This window comes from Mustela nigripes, chromosome 1, assembly GCF_022355385.1.
Source record: "Mustela nigripes isolate SB6536 chromosome 1, MUSNIG.SB6536, whole genome shotgun sequence".
Classification (NCBI taxonomy): Eukaryota; Metazoa; Chordata; class Mammalia; order Carnivora; family Mustelidae; genus Mustela; species Mustela nigripes.
This window is the reverse complement of record NC_081557.1, coordinates 6697773-6714625: the sequence shown is the minus strand read 5'-3', so window position 1 is coordinate 6714625 and position 16853 is coordinate 6697773. Positions and strand designations below refer to the sequence as shown.

The following is a 16853-nucleotide window of genomic DNA, read 5'->3' as shown; positions in this document are numbered from 1 at the left end:
TGGCTTAAAGCTTTCATCCATTTTCCTCACAACCAGTCGGGGAGCGGTATTAGCCCTGTTTGGTAGACGAGAAAGCTGCGACTGCCTAGGTCACGGCCAAGAAGGCCTTGAGACGCCAGATCTGCTCGCCGGCCCCCGCGCTGCCCCGAGGCTCCTCAGGCCCCAACAGCTGGCGCTGCCTCCGGGACTCCCGCGGGCTTTTGGCTCCGCCTCACCGCCGCTCGCGCTGGAAGCCCCGCCCCCGAGAGGGCCCCGCGACTTCTGCGACGTCCAATGAGACTTAGCTGGGGGCGGGACGGGACGTCATTGAGAGCCAATCTGATGGGGCCTGGGCGGGGCTGCGGCGGGTGGGAGCTGAGCGCAGCACCGCGGTCTCCGCAGCCGGGAGAGAGCCCGGCGCGGGTGGCGCGCACGGGGCCTTCCTGTGCGCGCGCCCGCTGCCCGCCGCCCGCCGCCCGCCCCCCGCGCAGCCCCTCGGCCCACTCGGCCCTCCGGGTCGTGGCGCCCGTCCCTCCCCTGCTCTCCCGTCGCCGCCGGGACAGGGGCTCCGAGCTGAGCAGAGCCGGGGCAGGGGCGGGAGCCGCGGGACGAGCGCCTGAGGTGGGTGCGGAGCGGGAGGCCGGGCGGCCGGGAGGGCAGGCGGGCGCCTGGGTACGCCCCGCCGACCGACCCCGCGTCGAGGTGGAGAGAGGCCGGCCAGGTGGCGGAGCCGGGCTCCGGGCCTCGGTCCCAGGCGCTCGTGCCCGCGCTCCTAGTACCTCTCCCAGGCCACCTCCCTCCCCTCTGGGGACACTCCGTCCCTCTCGCTGCCCTCGGCCTCCTCACCCCTCTTGCTGTTTGTCGCCTGTGCACCTGCCATCTCGGCCCCGTGCTCCCACTCCCTCTCGCTCTCCAGGCGGGACCCCCGCCCAGTCTTACCTCCTCTGGACCCAGCACCAAATTAGCCTCGCTCCTCCTGCCCCCATCTGTCGCTCTTTGTCGTCTGTACACTTGTCACCTCAACTCTGCTCACCACCCCGCCCCCAACATCTTCATTGAAATCCAGCCCAGGCCATCATCCCTCTCCCCCTCCCAGGGACTACCCAGCCCCGGCCCTGCTTATCCCCTACACCTGCCCCACTCAGCCCTGCCCCCCCGCCCCCCACCCCCCACCCCCGTCCTCCCCTCCCCACACTCCTTTGTTGTGTCTGCAGCTGTCCCCTTGGCTTTATTCATCTTTCTCCCCTGGATCCCAGGCCAGACCCCTTCTCCCTCTGACCAGTAAGCCACGCGCCTCCCCAGCTCTGCTCTGGCATTCCTCTGGGTCCGTGCCCAGCCCACGGCTCCCTCAGCCTCGCCATTCCCTTCCGTCCCACCCAGCCCCCTGAACGCCTGCCCAGGGCACCCTCTCACGCTCTCCCAGCTGGCCCAGTCTTCCCTAGTCTCTGCCACACAGCAGCCTCTTTCCCTGTCCTCGTATATTCTCTCTGCCTCCCTGGGCTCCTTTCCTGGAGAGGAGCCTTTCCTGGAGAGGCCTCCTGGCCTCGGCCCTCTGGACCCCACTCACTGTTTCTTACCCCCACAGGGGCCGCGGAGAAGCCATGGAGCTGAGCAGCAAGAAGAAGCTTCACGCCCTGTCCCTGGCTGAGAAGATCCAGGTGCTGGAGCTCCTGGATGAGTCCAAGATGTCCCAGTCAGAGGTGGCCCGGCGCTTCCAGGTCTCCCAGCCCCAGATCTCGCGCATCTGCAAGAACAAGGAGAAGCTGCTGGCCGACTGGTGCAGCGGCACGGCCAACCGGGAGCGCAAGCGCAAGCGGGAGTCCAAGTACAGCGGGATGGACGAGGCTCTGCTCTGCTGGTACCACATCGCCCGGGCCAAGGCCTGGGACGTCACGGGGCCCATGCTGCTCCACAAAGCCAAGGAACTGGCTGACATCATGGGCCAGGATTTTGTGCCCAGCATCGGCTGGCTGGTCCGCTGGAAGCGCCGGAACAACGTAGGCTTCGGGGGCCGCCACGGACTTGCGCCCTCCTCCCCCCCGGAGCCCCCTCCCCCAAGCCCCACGTCCCGGGCCCAGCCTCCTCTTTCCCTTAAAGACTTCTCCCCAGAGGACGTTTACGGCTGTGCCGAAGTGCCTCTGCTGTACCGGGCCGTGCCCGGCAGCGGGGGGCCCTGTGAGCGCGTGCGGGTGCTGCTGTGCACCAACAGCAGGGGCACGGAGAAGCGGCGGCTGCTGGTCAGTGGGCTCCAGGCCTCGCCCAGGTGCTTCTTTGGCGTCAACAGTGAGGCCCTGCCTGCCTCCTGCCACCCTGACCTGGGCATCCCCTGGTCCGAGTGGCTGGCCCAGTTCGACAGGGACATGGGCCGGCAGGGGCGACAGGTCACCCTGCTGCTGGCGGCCCGGGTGCTGGAGGAGCTGGCCGGCCTGCCCGGACTCCGCCACGTGAGGCTCCTGCCCCTGGCCGCCACCACGGCCGCCCCCAGCACACCAGCCCTGCCCAGCTCTGTGGTCCGAGCCTTCAAGACACATTACCGGCACCGGCTGCTGGGCAAGCTGGCCGCTGTGCAGAGCAGGAGGGCCGGCGTCTCGCTGGCAGAGGCCGGGGCGGGCCTCACAGTGCTGGATGCGCTGCACCTGGCAGCAGCGGCCTGGGCCAAGGTGCCCCCGCAGCTCATCGTCAGAGGCTTCATCCAGGAAGGGCTGGCTCCCTGCCAGCTGCCGCCAGCCCCCAACGAAGCCTCCGAGCTGCCTCTGGTCCCCAGCGGGCTGAGTCTCCAGGAGTTTGCCCGCTTTGTGGACCTGGAGGGCGAGGAGCCCTCATCTGGAGCGTGCAAAGAGGAGACGGGCGCCGAGGCCGAGGAGGGGGTTGGGGAGGACGGCTTCCAGCCCCTGCCCACCAAAGCAGACGCTCTCCGGGCTCTGGGCACGCTCCGGAGGTGGCTGGAGTGCAACAGCCCCTCCCCTGCGCTCTTTGAAAAATTCTACGCCTGCGAGGAGGAGGTAGAGCGGCTCTGCTGCCTGTGAAGGGCCCCTCATGGCTCCGGAGCCTCTCCTCTCCTGTTTCCCATGGAAACGCCCTCTCTAGAAGGCAGACGGGAGGCTGGTCTCTTTCCCGTGGAAATGGAGCTCTTGTGAAAGGTGTGCGAGGGAGACACGCTGGGAGACCCAGTCTAAGCTCTGAGAGAAAGTTGTCCAAGCCTTGAGAAGAGGGGTCGAAAGACAGGGCGCACAGTGGGGTGAAACTAGCGCCTCGTTTCCAAACCTCTAGGGAGGCTGGGCCTCGGGAAGATGGAATTGGGGCTTTACAAACAGGCCAATCCCTCGAACTCTGTGTTTGAAACAGTTCTGCTTCTGGAAATAAAATTTGTAATCAGAAAAGAGGTCAGGGTATTAATTTCCTGGGAGAATCGACTAAGATTCTTTTGTTTGGCTACTGAGGCTTGCCGCACCTCCACTGTCTGGGCTGCGCCAGCCGGTGACCAACGGGACGCGCTTTCTTCCAGCAATCCAGCAGGAAGGGCTCTCAGGGAATGGGGAATTCGTACCTGCTGATAGATCCCGAGTTCTGCGGCTCTCGAACTCTGCTCTCAGATCGAGGCTGGCAGGTGGTGTTAGGAAGGAGGGGGCCAGGCTGGGGACCGTCTAGGGAAACCAGAAGGAGCCAGAACTGGGAAGAGTCACATGTTCATCCGTCCATTTCACAGCATCTCTCCAGCAAGCCTGCATGGTGAGACTGCATAAATGGCGTCCCCGCTGGGCAGGACCTTGGGACAGCAGAGGTGCATCGTGATTAAAGGCTGTCACCCAGACAGGTGCACAGTCCTGTGGCCCCGCAGAGCCCGGGGAGACTCCTGGAGGGGTTGTGCCCTCTGAGCTGCAGCTTGGCCGGTAAGACCAGTCCAACACAAGGGATGGCGGGCGCGGAGGCCGACTGGGAGGGAGCACAGTGTGGTGGGCGGAGGCAGGTGGCCCCTCCAGAGCACATGGGAAGGCCTGGGGAGCAGGAGGGCTGTTTAGCTCACTAGACCTGGTGAGGGGGCACCCCAAAGTTCCTCAGTCGGGATGGGGACAGTCATTTGTGGGGGTTCTAGAAAAATTGAGATGTGGAGGGTGAGTCGAAGATGTGAGAGCCACTGGCAGACAGAGTCCAAGTGGTCCAGGTGGGAGATGGTTAGCCCGAGCCAGGTCAGGAAGGAGGACTTGAAGAGGCTGGATTCACCTGGAAAGGCCATGGGCCATCGGCACAGACAGACCCGGGCTGGTGAGGAGTCCAGTTCTGGCCAAAATCTTCTTGTGGCCTAAAAGGCAGTAGGCCATCACAAGTCAGTGCAGGGCAGCTTTTGGTTTTGGGGATACTGCGGTCCAGGACTCAGTGTCCACGGCAGCCACGCAAGCAGGGGGAGGGGCAGAGGGAGAGGAAGAGTCGTAAGCAGACTCTGTGTTGAGTGTGGACCCTTACCCAGCCACCCTGGGATCATGACCTGAGACCAAATCAAGAGTCAGACACTTAACCAACTGAGCCCCCCAGGTGACCCGGACAGCTCACTTTTAAACCGTGCTGAGCCTGCCTGATGGTCTTCCAAGCCCCAAATCCGGTAGGCTTTTCTCACAGATTCCAGTTTTCCTACCTATCTTCCATTGTCCCTTTTCTGAAATCATCCCAGTTCTGACCTATCTCCTTAAACGGTAAAACCAGAATTATATGACCTCTAAAGACCCGACCAAAGTAACAAGGAGGGGACACACCAGCCCTCTGTCCTGGGTGCTGTATTCCGGTTAGAGCAGCTCAGCCTGACGGCCATATTTCTGCCTTCCTCCCAGAGCCTTTCTTTTAAAGCCACAAAGAACCATTTCCTTTCCTGCGCTGCTGTCCTGTAACATTCTTGTCCTGTTTGCAAGCGACTTCGTTAGCTCATTCAAACACTATTTACTGACGTCTTTGCTTGTGAGTCAGGCGCTGTCCCAGGACCCTCCAGCTCATAGAGAACACAAGACAGAAAGGATCCCTCCTCTTCAAGCCTTTCTTTCTGGCAGAGGGAGATAAAGAAGAGGCGAGCAAACCAATAAACGTGGTCATTTTAGAGGGAAATCTGTGCCAAGATGAGAATAAAATAGTGATGTTTTTGAGAGGGGCTGGGAGACGGGAGTTAGGGAGAAGGCCTTTGGGCTGAGTCACAAAGAGTAAGGAAGTGTTCTCTGCCCAGGGAGCAGCAGGTGCAAACGTCACAGGCTGGAGCAACTGTCCTGTGGTAGAGAGTGGGGGCGGAGGGGAGGGTCAAGCAGAGGAGGAGGGTGGAGAGGAGAGGAAGCAGGAGCCTCGGGGTCACATTGTTCACGGTCACCTCAAGTGAGACAAGCAGTTTGGAGGGGTGGTCTTGGTGGGGGCCTGATTTGGATAACGGAGGAACACACATTATGTTTTAGAAAATCAGATTCAGTCACTGTGTGAAGCTCATATGGGAAGTGTGGGGGGGGGGGGGACACACGCGGAAGCAGGAAAACCAAGGAAGTCAGGAAGCTACTGCATTCGGTGAGACCTGATGGGCAGGAAGGAGAGGAAGGAAGACACCTGCTGTGCCCAACAGAGCGGAGCTCTTACCAAGGTCCCGGCAGGCATCACCACCCGCACAGTGAGGGCAGGACTAAGTGCGGGCGTTTCCGTTTATCTACAAGCCTGTGATGAGTACCCTCTGCTCAGAGGGCGGCAGAGGTGAATAAGACACAGTCCCTGTACCTAAGGAACCAGCGAGAGAACTAGGAAGTGACCTATATATAGCCTGGGGGTGGGGGAACACTAGATCTGTTGCTTTTGTTTCTACTGATGCTTCAACTCATGGTAGCTTTTTTTCTTTGTGTGTCTTTTAATTTCTGTATGTGGGAATCATTTTTAAAAATATCTTATTAGGTTGTTCTTTTTTTTAATCTCTGGAAAACTTGAAGGTCTGATTTAGGGAGCCCTTTCAGAAGAATGTGTAATTACTCCTACCAGGCACGAGAGGGCGCTACTGACACGCTAAATTAATTTTCTCCGGGGAAAGCTGTTTCAGACCTGAAGTACGGTGAGTAGGACTGTGGTTCCTGGTTCACAGAGGGGACTCTAACTCTTAATTTCTGCCCACCACAAGGGAGAGGTAGGTTTCTTTGTAGATTCCCTTTACTGGTGGATGGAGGTTTTCTAGTTTACCCTTTCGCTAAAGGGGTATCCTTTTCCAGAATCTTGGTTTAATTTATGAGTCTTGGGTTCAGCGCCCCTGTGGGTGTCACTCAATGTCTAGTCTTCAGCTCCAGGAAGTTCTTTACCTCCAAGGTCTCAGCATTAGTGTGAGCCCCAAGGGCAGCTCTAGTTCCAATACCCCGATTTGCCCTTGGGAAGTTCTCTTACTTCTTGAAAAGTTAGCAACGGTTTTAAGATCGTGTTTGTAATAACAGATCTGGAATCCAGCTGCCTTGTAGAAGGAGGGCTCTGGGTAAAGTCTAGAGCACCAGTCTGCCAGAAGGGATTTTGGGAAGACCGGGTTTTTTGTTTTTGTGGTTTTTTTCATTTACTCATTCATTCATTTGTTCAAAGCTCTTTATTGAACAACTCTTGTGTGTCTGCTAGCATTTTGATGATGAACAAAAAGAGGCAAGTTCTCAGCTTCACAGAGCTCATAGCTTAGAGGAAGGACAATAATCATAAAAGAATCATACGCACAAAAGCCTGTGATTCCAGATAAAGTGGGGATTACATGAGAGCACAAGCTAGTGGTTCTCAGACTGTGGCCCATGCTGGCAGCATCGGTAGGAACTTAGGAAAGCACAAATTCTTGGAGTCTCCTCAAACCCCCCGATTCAGAAACCCCAGCATGGGACCCAGTAATCTGTATTTGAACACGTCCCCCCTGGTGATTCTGAACACTGGCATAAGCCAGAGGAACTTGACCTAGACAGTGGGACTGAGGAAAGTTTTCCTAAAGAAGTGGTGATGGCAGCAGAAGGGTGAGTGGGAGGTGCACAGCCAGTGAGAACTGTACATGCAAATGTCCTGTGGTGAGAGAGAACATGGTTGTTTAAGGAACCAAGAGAAGGCAAATGTCTGAGGACCTTGAAGGTTGTAGAAGGGGTTTGTCCTGATTCCACAGAGCAATGGGAAGCCATTGCTCTGGAAGAAGCAATGCCATAGGAAGAAGGTGAGTAGTTTGTCCAGCTTCAGGACAGGACTGAGGCTGTGGTTTTAGGACTGAGAAAGAGAGAGTGAGTCCTAGAAAACTTTAGGGGCAGGGTTGGCAGGAGCTGGGGACTCCTTTGATGTGGGCGGAGGGCAGCTTCTCTGAGACCTCTGGCCTGAGGACATTTCTGGGCCACAGAGCACTGCAGGAGGAGCAGGCTGGAGGGGGAACGTGGCACTTTGGGATGCTCAAGAATGCGTGAGCAGAGACAGCCAGCAGTGTGGACCTAGGGCTCGGGACAGTAGTCAGGCTGGAAACACCATAGAAGCACATTCGAAAACCGCATCCCCATGGCTCAGCTGTCGAGTAAGTGTGGGAGAAGTGAATTTAGCCAGAAGCGTCCCACAGTTTGTCATTTCTCCCTGTGCGCATGGAGTCCACGCCAGTTAACCTCTTCTAATGTCTCCTACTGTGATCACTGCTGTAAAAGCAAGTGTCACGTTTGACATCGTGGAAACCAACGAGATGCTATTTACGTTTGTCCAAGTCACCGGCTGCTTATACGCAAGGCTCGGACACCAGCCCCATTGTCAACCTCAAAGCAGGTGCATTTGCTGTTTGGTTTTTAGGGATTCTGTGAGCTCTCAAAAAGAATGATGGCCTCTAACAACATAGTAATTCCTTGAGGAATTTATTTTTTTTTAAGATTTTATTTATTTATTCGACAGAGATCACAAGTAGGCAGAGTAGCAGGCAGAGAGAGAGGAGGAAGCAGGCTCCCTGCTGAGCAGAGAGCCCGATGTGGGGCTCGATCCCAGGACCCTGAGATCATGACCCGAGCCAAAGGCAGAGGCTTTAACCTATGGAGCCACCCAGGCGCCACTCCTTGAGGAATTTAAACATGAATATTACGAGACTCTGCTCATGTAAAAGCACGTGGCTTTTAAAAATAACCTTGGCCATAGGGCACCTGGGTGGTTCGATTGGTTAAGCGTTTGACTCTCAATCTTAGCTCAGCTCTTTCTTTTTTTTTTAACTTTATTTTATTTGTGAAAGAGAGAGAGTGAGCGAGAGACAGAGAGCGAGCACAAGCAAGGGGAGCAGCAGAGGGGGAAGCAGACTCCCCGCTAAGCAGGAGGTCAATGTGGGGCTCGATCCCAGGACCCTGGGATCATGACCTAGAGCCAAAGGCAGAGACAGTTAACCGAATGAGCCACCCAGTGCCCCTCTACTCAGGTCTTGATCTCAGGGTTGTGAGTTCAAGCCCTGAGCTGGGCTCCATGCTGGGTGTGGAGCCTAGTTTTAAAAAAAAAAAGGAAAAAAGAAAGAAAGAAAATCCTTGTTCATTTCCTGCCTGATCCTTGTCTTGCCACCCTCCTTTCTTTTTTTTTTTTTTTTTAAAGATTTTATTTATTTAACAGAGAGATCACAAGTAGGCAGAGAGGCAGGCAGAGAGAGTGGGGGAAGCAGGCTTCCCGCGAAGGAGAGAGCCCAATGCGGGGCTTGGTCCCAGGACCCTGAGATCATGACCTGAGCTTAAGGCAGAGGCTTAACCCACTGAGCCACCCAGGCGCCCCTCCACCCACCTTTCTAACACTCTTGTGCCCCTTCCTGGGTCTCTGAAAGAGGAGTGAGTTGCTTTCTCGCTAATCCCAGCTCTGTTCTAGCCGCTGGGCTAGACACCATTGTCCCTTGTCCGTCATCACCCTCGACCTGGCAGCGGAAGGAGCGGCCCAAGGGGAGGCCTGCCTTCTCTCTGGTTGTGAGTGAGAAGCTAGAGGAGGGAGCTCCAGCCCCCAGAGACACCTCTAGAAAAAACCAGATAGGGAAAACGGATAATACAGAGACAGTCTCACGGGCGCAGTTACTACCCCCAAAAAGGATTTAACTAAAACCAAATCAAAAAAGGATTTTTTTTTTTATTTCATTATTTATTTATTTATTTTAAAGATTTTATTTATTTATTGATTTTTAAACTGTTATTCTCTTGCTGACTGGTAACATGATGCATGACAAGCTACAGAGGACCACCCTGACTGCCTGCTCCCTTCCTGCCCATTATAAGCCCATTTCCCAGGCACCCAATGCCCCCTGCCCCATGGCCCCAACAACTGTCGGACTACCACTGCCGCATCCAGCCCCAAAGGCCTGGCCCCGCGGCGGAGCTGGACAGCCACTGGGGCTCACAGACTGACCCGACATCAGGGGAAACTAAGGCACAGAAAGGGCAGTGAGTGGCTGAGACAGACCCCGTTTTTCCATCCCAGAAGCACAGGCTCCCTGAGTGCGGGCAGGAGGGGAGGCCTCCGGCGCTGGGAGTTCAGCTCATGTCTGCTGGACTGATGACTCCCTCAGCTCGGAAGGGCAGCGCGTATCGGCCGGCAGGAGCACCTAGACGCCATTTCTTAAACTTTAACATGTGTAAAAGGCCGTGCTCCCCGGCACCCAGGCTCCTGGCCAATGGGGTGCCTCCTGCCTCCCCAGTGGGGCCTTCGGGGGTCAACACTTTGGGCCAAGAGTGAGGCATCTCCTCGAAGCCAAGAGACGAGCAGTTTGCACACGTTACACATTTCTCGAGCCAAAGTCCAAGCACGGGCCCGCTGAGCTCTGGGGGAGGTGAGGAAGTGGAGATGGCCCCCGGGCCTCGAGCCCTGAGGCTACACTGTGACAGCGGAGGAAGGCAGGGGTGGGGGGCAGTTGGGGGGCCACCCACCATCCGCAGCCCAGGATTCAGTGAAGGAGACCTAATGCCATTAAGCCGAGCCCCAGTGAGCTTGAACTTTGGTGGGTGATGGTCTCAGGCCCCAGGAAGCACAGAGCAGCCAAGTAACTGGGCTCTGGGGCTGGAGGCTCGGATGTGCCCAGGCGGGGTGTGAGGCATTCTGGCTGTGTGACCTCGGAGAAGTTAAACACTGTCTCTGAGCTGAGACTGTGATGATTGTTATAATGTTGTGAACTGTGATAATATGGTGATGGGTTTTGTTGTGTTTTTGTGTGTGTGTGTGTGTTTTTTTAAAGTAATCTCTGCTCGCAGTGTGGGGCTCAAACTTACAACCTCAAGATCACCAGTCTCATGTTCCACTGAAAGAGCCAGCCAGGTGCCCCTATTGTGATGGTTTGGAGAGGGAGCCCCCAGTCACTGGCAAGAATTCTGGGCATTCAAGTCACCATAAGGTGGGCCCGGGTGGATCTCAGACCAGATGGAGACATTAGTGGGTACAAACTCTGCTCAGCTTTATTGCCATTCAAGCAAACTTTCTTGTCATTGTCGCTTAGCAATTGAGACAAGTAAAGAAAATAAACGCCATCAATGAGGAGATGGGAGACACCCCGGGGAGGAGTGGCTCCTGACTTCTGGGACCACTCCGAGAGGGGCCATGCAGGCAAAACCTAAGATGGGGGGGGACGAAGGAAGCAGGTGTGGTGGCCGGAGTGGGGGAACAGATCCGAAGTCTGACCCCTGATCTCTAGGAGCTCCCTGTGTCATGGGGCCAGGTTGAGGAGCGAATCAGAAACCCGGGGCTGTGATAGAGGCATGTGGTGGGATGTGAGAGGGATGGGGGGGGCAGGGCGAGGGTTGGGGAATAAAGGAGGGGGTAGGGGGTGATATGAAAACCCCACAGCCAGTGGGGAGCAAGGGGGAACTCCCTTGCCTGTCAGAAAGGACTCTGGCAGACAGTGCTCTGCCTGGGCCAAGGAGCGGGCTTAGCCAAGGGGCGTGCTGCCCTCTGCTGGCCAGGAGGGATCAAGGGCCACCCAAGCCTCCAGGGAGGAGAGGGCCCAGGAGGTGGGGCTTTTCCCCACAGGCCAAGGGAGCCACTGAAGGGTTCTGGACCAGCAGGGGAGAGAAGGCTGCTCTCCAGTTTGGGGGAGCAGGTGGGGGTGGGTGAGGATGCGGTGCTGGAATCCAGGGGGTCATTAGCGCCCAGGAGAGCCGGCTCTGAGAGCTCTCTGAGGGGTGAAGTCACAGGTCGGGCCAAATGTCACCGGCACCAGGGGCCACTGAGAGTGTTTCACAGCCCTGGGGAGCACGGGAGCCAAGGCAAGTGGTGCTGGGAGCCTGAAGCCAGCCCTGGGGTCCGGAGTCCAGGAGCCCGAGGCCCGGCCCTCCGCCGCTGCCTGCCCATCAGGAAAGACCCGGCCTCTCCAATTGGAGAAGCAAGCGGGTGCGCTCCCCGTGACCCCGCATCTGGGCGGTGGGGCGGGGGTCTGGCGGGGGAGCTGGGGACACTACGTGGCCACGCTCAGCCCCACCAGCGCAGGAGGTACTCGTAGCTGAGGAAGATGACGGCGTTGACAGGAAAGGCGCGGGCGCTGTTGATCGTCAGCCCCCGGAAGAAGACCCCCAGGCCTTCCTGCCGGACACTGCTCGCCATGCAGTCCAGCACCCCCCGGTACACCCTGTGCTTCAGCCCCGCCATCTGCATCCGGGACTTGATCACGTCCAAGGGGGTGGCCACCGCCCAGGAGAGGATGCCTGCGAAGCCCCCTGCCACCAACACCGAGGCTGAGCCTGGGGCAGAGGAAGCCCAGGTGGGTGTCAGACCAAGGAGAAAAGACCCCCCCACCCAGTCCCTGGGCTTCCTCCCCATCCTCCGCGGCCAAGGCCAGCACCCCTCCCCCACTCCCTTATATCCGCCTCCCACTCATGCAGTCCACTTACTGGGGCTCTGTCCTTCTGGTGTGGACTGGCGGCAAAGCCACTCGTAGGTGACAAAATAGATGCCCAATGTCGGGGTGTCCCTCAGCATCAGGGCCCAGGCTCCCCGGAAGAGGCCCCGGGGCCCCTCCTCCTGGCAGATGGAGACTGCGCAGTGCACGGGACCCCGGTACCGGGGCGGGGGGCTGCCCGGCCGCGCCCTCGGCTCTGTCTGGTTTTGTAGCCGGACTTTGATGAGGTCAAAAGGGGCCAAGCAGTAGACCTGGAGGAAAGGAAGCACCGAGAGCCTGGGTGGGGCTCCGAGCGAGGAGGATCCTAACAAGAGGATGGTGGTGGGCAGAGTAGGGCCGCGTCTGCCCATCGGACTCGCCACTCCCGCTGCCGGCAGGGCTGGGCACAGGCCGGGCGCCACCCTTAGCATTGGCCCCGGACAGCCGGCGGCACTGCCATCTCCTCGGACAACGGCACCGACCTTGCCTGGCACATGCTCAGAGACAATCCTGGATTGCTTCTCCAAGAAGCCTCCCCAAAGCTGGGGTGGGGGGTAGCCGGCACCTGCAGTGATGGGGTCTGAAGGAAGCATTCAGTCTGGGTCCCTGAGACAGGTCTGACCCCTCCCCAGACTAAAGGAGGTCACTTCCGGCCTGAAGAATCAATTCCTAGATTCTTCCTCCCTGTACTTCCCGTGGGACACCTCTCAGAGGCCCCGGAGGGGGTCAAGCGTTGAGCCAGCCTTTCCTGCCTCCTGCAAACCCCCAACCACTAGGGTCCCAACAGAAGCTGGGCGATGGTGGGTTCTGTGGGTCCTAGGACTCTCATCACCCGGCAGAGGCAGAAGGGACAAACATTTGGGGCACTGTTAGCACTTCTGGGTGGATATGGAGGGAAGCTGGGGCCGGGGGCTAATGTGAGGGTCAAGGATGCAGTAAGTCAAGGTCAGCTGTTAAAGTCCAGATGAGAGGTGCCTGGGTGGCTCAGTGGGTTAAAGCCTCTGCCTTCGGTTCAGGTCATGGTTTCAGGGTCCTGGGATCAAGTCCCGCATCGGGCTCTCTGCTTAGCGGGGAGCCTGCCTCCCCCTCTCTCTGCCGGCCTCTCTGCCTACTTGAGATCTCTCTCTCTCTCTGTGTCAAATAAATAAATAAAATTCTTTTTAAAAATTAAAAAAAAAAATAAAAAGAGTCCAGATGAGATCTGAGGTCAGGTTGAAGTTAGCATGTCATGAGGGGTTTCTGTGGGTTTTGTTTCTTTCGTGGAAAGTACATGAGCTTAGTTCCTTAGCCCTGGAAGCCGGCTCTGGCAGCGATGTTCGGACAATGGCAGAACGACTTTGCTTACTTCTTCTCGCGCAGGAAGGTAGACTGGGCTCCCTCCCTCTAAGGCTGGACCCTGATGTCACTCTTTCAGAGCCTGTGGGCAATGCCAAGCTCAGGGTTTCTCCAGGGGATATGCCCCTGAGTCCTGGGCTCCTGGTGATGCAGAAGTGGCTGAGCCAAAGGTAGGGTAGTGAGTAGGGGCAGGTTAGGGCCCCTCTGCTCCCCATCCCAGGCCACACTAAAATCTAGCTTCTACTCCAAGACCCTGGGAAGCTGAATCCATGGGCTTGATGACAAACGGGGTTCCTGCTGGACCTTGAACCCGGTCCCCATCCGTGAGCCTACAGTCCCCAGTTCTGCTATCCGCTCGGCTTTGCAAGAGCTGGAGAGGAGGGCGACTTAGGAGCTGGGCCTGGCTGGGTCAGCCGCTAGCGTGGAGTCTCACTTGGGAAATATGCAGGCATGTGCTCCGCACAAGAAGGGACAGAAGGAAAGCCAGGACCTGCGGCTATCTCGTGAATCATTAATTCACTGGCGTGAGCCACCTAATTCTGTCCTTTGTCCTTGGTCTCTGCCCCAGAAAGTGTGTTAGGGGCATGAGGGCAGGTGCCGAATAGATGGTGACCTCAGGCGCCTCAGGCTGGGGTGTGGGGTAGAGTCAGGCACAGGTCCCTCTGCCTCTATGCTCACACCCCGCTATCAGCTGCCCGTGCCCCCGTGTCTGGAGGCCCCTCTTTCCTCCTCCCCACCAATCGAAAGCCCAATCCTTAAATGCTGAGAACAAAGACCAAAACTAAATGATGGGAGCTCTTTAATGATTAATACCCAGGCCTCTCCCAGCGAGATCTATGGACTGGGGCCTTGTTGAAGCTTCAGGCAAAAGGGCTGAGCGGGGCATGGGCTGGAGGGCTGCCAGGACCACGCCAGCACTGGAGGAGCTAGGCTCGGGGCTCTGTCAATACTATCAGTTCTCCAGGGCAATGGATCCCCCGGGAGAGAGGTCTTCCCACAGCACTGAGCCCGGCAGACCGCTCTGGAGGTACATGTGCGCTCACACCTGCGTGTGCGTGCTTGCAAGCACCTGTGTGTACGTGTCCCCTCCCCTCCCTCTCACCTGCATGAAGCCTCCCGTGCAGCCAGCGAGGAAGACATGCGCGTAGCTGGGAGGCTGGGCCCGCCGCTCCCGGTGGGAAGTCGCTGTGAGCGCCAGCAGCGTGTTGCTGTAGACCCCGAACAGCACGGAGTTGACCACGGCTATGCTTGCAATGGGGAAGCTCATTCCCTTGAAAAAGCCCAGAAGCTGTAGAAAGACAAGGCGACCTTAGGGCCAAGTTGGGGGAAGGGGGGGTCCCTCTTTGCCCTTCTCACTCTGACAGGGTCCCCTCTGGCCAGAAACCAGTCCTGAGTCCTGCCGAAGGGAAGCTGAGGCCGGCTGAGGCTGGGGACAGTCTTGGGGCACAACCAGCTCCCGGGAACCCCCAGCTTTGGTCTCCTCTCTCTCAGGGGCAGAGCCCCACTGGGGGAGGAGAAAGCTGCTGCCGACCACCCAGAGGCCTCCCCCTGCCGAAGCCCCAGAGAAGCGAGACACCCACCGACTCATGGCGGTAAGTCTTAACCACGCAGTCGAAGATGCCCCGGTATGTGGTCTGGGTCTGCAGCCGCACCTGCGTGAGGAGGACAGAGCAGGCAGCCCAGGAGGGATGGACAGGGATGGCTCCAGCCTCCGGCTCCTCCTGCTCTGCCCGGCCGGATACCAGCAGCGCAGGACTGATAGGAAATCTGCCCATCAGCCATGGTGACATCTGGTTCCGGTGACAGCCTTCATTCCTGAGCTGCCTCCCCTCGACTGACTCACCTTTACCGTGTCAAAAGGGTGTCCCAGGACCAAGCCCAGAGCTCCTGCATGATAAGAAGATGCTATGAGGGGGACCCCTTGCACCTGGCCGAGGAGAGGGGAGCTCGGGCAGGAGCAGATGGGGCCAGGCCTTCCGGCCGGACTCCAAAGATCTCCCGCAGGCCCTCTTGCCTCCTCCTCCATGCCAAGCTCTGGGCTAGGGAGGTGTGGGGACCAGGCAGGGGACAATGCTGTTCCCAGAGGACACCCAGGCAGAAGGGAGGAGCCCGCCACAGACGCCGTGTCCTCACAGTGTCCAGCACCGACTGTCCTGCTTGCTTATCTAACTGTGGGGCCCTGGGACAGATTCTCCTGTGGGGCCCTGGGATGGATTCTCCAGGGCTCCCACGTCCCTGCCAGCCTGATCCCTTTCTTACTCACGCCTGCTGCAGAGTACGGGGCCTTGGTTCAGACTCACAGTACGGAGCTGGGGGCCCAACGGCGTCTTGCTGCCCCCCCGAGGAGGAGAGCCCAGCCCCCAGGCCACCTCCCCACATTCCGATCTTGCCCCCCAGAGCAGATGCTGGCCCTGGATTCTTGGGTGAGGTCACAGGCCCCGGAGGCAGGTTCGGAATGTCCCTCTCTTTCTGCTGAGGGACACCCAGTAGCCGGGCTGGGCCCTCGACACAGCTGGCCTCGGCGCCGGAAACTAGGGCAGAGGCCCAGAGGGGAAGGCAGGACAGCTGCAGGGGTCCAAGGTGGAATTCCTTTCTGAGCCCCACAGGGTGGGCCTAGAGAGTGGGGTTCTCGGTGAAGGTCTGCAGGTGTGTCTGGGAGAGGGCTGACCGTGGCCCTGGAGGTGAGGGCCGCGTAGCTTAGAGACATGCACCTTCTTCCCCGCGCCCCCAAGGCAGCTGCCAGGAGGCTCTGGGAGCTGGTCCCCTGGCTCCAAAGCCACCAAGACTTTGGTCTCTGTTCCTTCTATGTCCCCTGGCAGTGACAGACCGCTAGGGGGGCACGTAGCAGAAGGAAGAAAAACGTCTCACCAGAGATCCATCCGGCCACAAACTCCTCCACGGGCATTGTCTGGCAGGGGCGGGAACCGGTGGCTCCAGACAGGAGACACTAGGGAGCGTCTGGCCGTCCCTGATCTCCCTCCCCGTCGCCTGTCCGATAACCTCCCACTAATGTTTAACTCGGCCGGGAGGGTGGCCCAGTGCCCAGACCTCCACACCGGGAGGGGAGGAAGCCACCTTGGGTGGCCCTGACGGTGGAGAAGGCCTGTGCGGAGTGTGAAATCTCAGAGCAGGGATCGTGGCGGGTGGCCCGCCCCCTGCCGGCGCACGATGGCCTTGCAGCCTTGCTGCGGGACCAGGGGAGGCAGCCACGCCCCAGCCTCCAGGGCTGCCCCAGCCCGCAAGGCTTTAATGAGCCTGTCCAGGGCAAGGCCCTGCCTGTCCAGTCTGGCCTGGCTAGCCCAACCCCCTGGGACTGGTGGCCAGGCCGGCAAAGATGGAGCAGGGCCACCATGGGGCAGGCCCAGCTCGGTCCCAGTGCCCTGGGAACCCCAGAGCGGTACAACCCGGAGAGGAGTGACTCCCTAGCTTGAAGCCCTACCTTCTCCCAGGGGGGTGTGCAGCTTCCCCGGCTCCCTTGTGTGAGTCATACACAGCCTCCCTTGTGCACAGACTTCTCTTCTCCGGGCCTCCCTCCCAGGGGGCAAGCTGGGGATTCGGGGGTTATCAAGGGTGGCTGGTGTCTCAGCGCTGGGGTTATGAAAGCCCATTTTTCTTTGGACGACAATCTAAAGTGACACACAGGGAGGCCTGCATCCGTCTCTCCTCCTCTCTGTTTCCTTCCTTCCAACCCTCCCTGCGGCCAGTACACCAAGCACGTTCTAGCACGCTTCGGATTCCG

General features: G+C 58.5%; 2 protein-coding genes across 5 annotated transcripts; one reads left to right on the top strand and one right to left on the bottom strand.

Moving 5' to 3' along the window:
- Positions 1 to 319: 319 nt before the first annotated feature.
- TIGD3 (tigger transposable element derived 3) lies at positions 320 to 10243 on the top strand. 2 transcript variants are annotated; one of them, XR_009404690.1, is made up of 5 exons: positions 320 to 600; positions 1565 to 3119; positions 3686 to 3869; positions 5922 to 6040; positions 10148 to 10243. XR_009404690.1 is itself a non-coding variant. In XM_059401637.1 (2 exons), exon 2 carries the CDS (start codon positions 1581 to 1583, stop codon positions 3003 to 3005), a length of 1425 nt encoding a protein of 474 aa, XP_059257620.1. In that variant the 5' UTR covers positions 320 to 600; positions 1565 to 1580; the 3' UTR covers positions 3006 to 3352. The 2 variants fall into 2 exon arrangements, 1 of the variants encoding a protein (XP_059257620.1); XM_059401637.1 differs by lacking the exons at positions 3686 to 3869; positions 5922 to 6040; positions 10148 to 10243 and having other exon boundaries at positions 1565 to 3352.
- Positions 10244 to 10338: 95 nt separating this feature from the next.
- SLC25A45 (solute carrier family 25 member 45) lies at positions 10339 to 16364 on the bottom strand. 3 transcript variants are annotated; one of them, XM_059401644.1, is made up of 6 exons: positions 15983 to 16352; positions 14958 to 15001; positions 14695 to 14766; positions 14217 to 14402; positions 11793 to 12051; positions 10339 to 11642 (listed from the first exon to the last, which is right to left on the bottom strand). In XM_059401644.1, the coding sequence occupies exons 1-6, from the start codon at positions 16017 to 16019 to the stop codon at positions 11374 to 11376; spliced, it is 867 nt and encodes a 288-aa protein (XP_059257627.1). In that variant the 5' UTR covers positions 16020 to 16352; the 3' UTR covers positions 10339 to 11373. The 3 variants fall into 3 exon arrangements, with proteins under 3 accessions (XP_059257627.1, XP_059257626.1, XP_059257625.1); XM_059401643.1 differs by having other exon boundaries at positions 10339 to 11618; positions 14695 to 15001; positions 15983 to 16364; XM_059401642.1 differs by having other exon boundaries at positions 14695 to 15001; positions 15983 to 16358.
- Positions 16365 to 16853: the final 489 nt, after the last annotated feature.

Bases quoted from the DNA above. Each gene is read 5' to 3' on its own strand.
- SLC25A45 (XM_059401642.1), bottom strand. From the start codon at position 14,904: ATGTCACCATGGCTGATGGGCAGATTTCCTATCAGTCCTGCGCTGCTG. The intron at 14,403-14,694 runs GTGGGTGTCTCG...GTCTTTCTACAG, and splicing joins AGACTTACCGCCATGAGTCG to CTTCTGGGCTTTTTCAAGGG. The intron at 12,052-14,216 runs GTGAGAGGGAGG...CCTTTCCTCCAG, and splicing joins GCACGGGAGGCTTCATGCAG to GTCTACTGCTTGGCCCCTTT.
- TIGD3 (XM_059401637.1), top strand. From the start codon at position 1,581: ATGGAGCTGAGCAGCAAGAAGAAGCTTCACGCCCTGTCCCTGGCTGAG.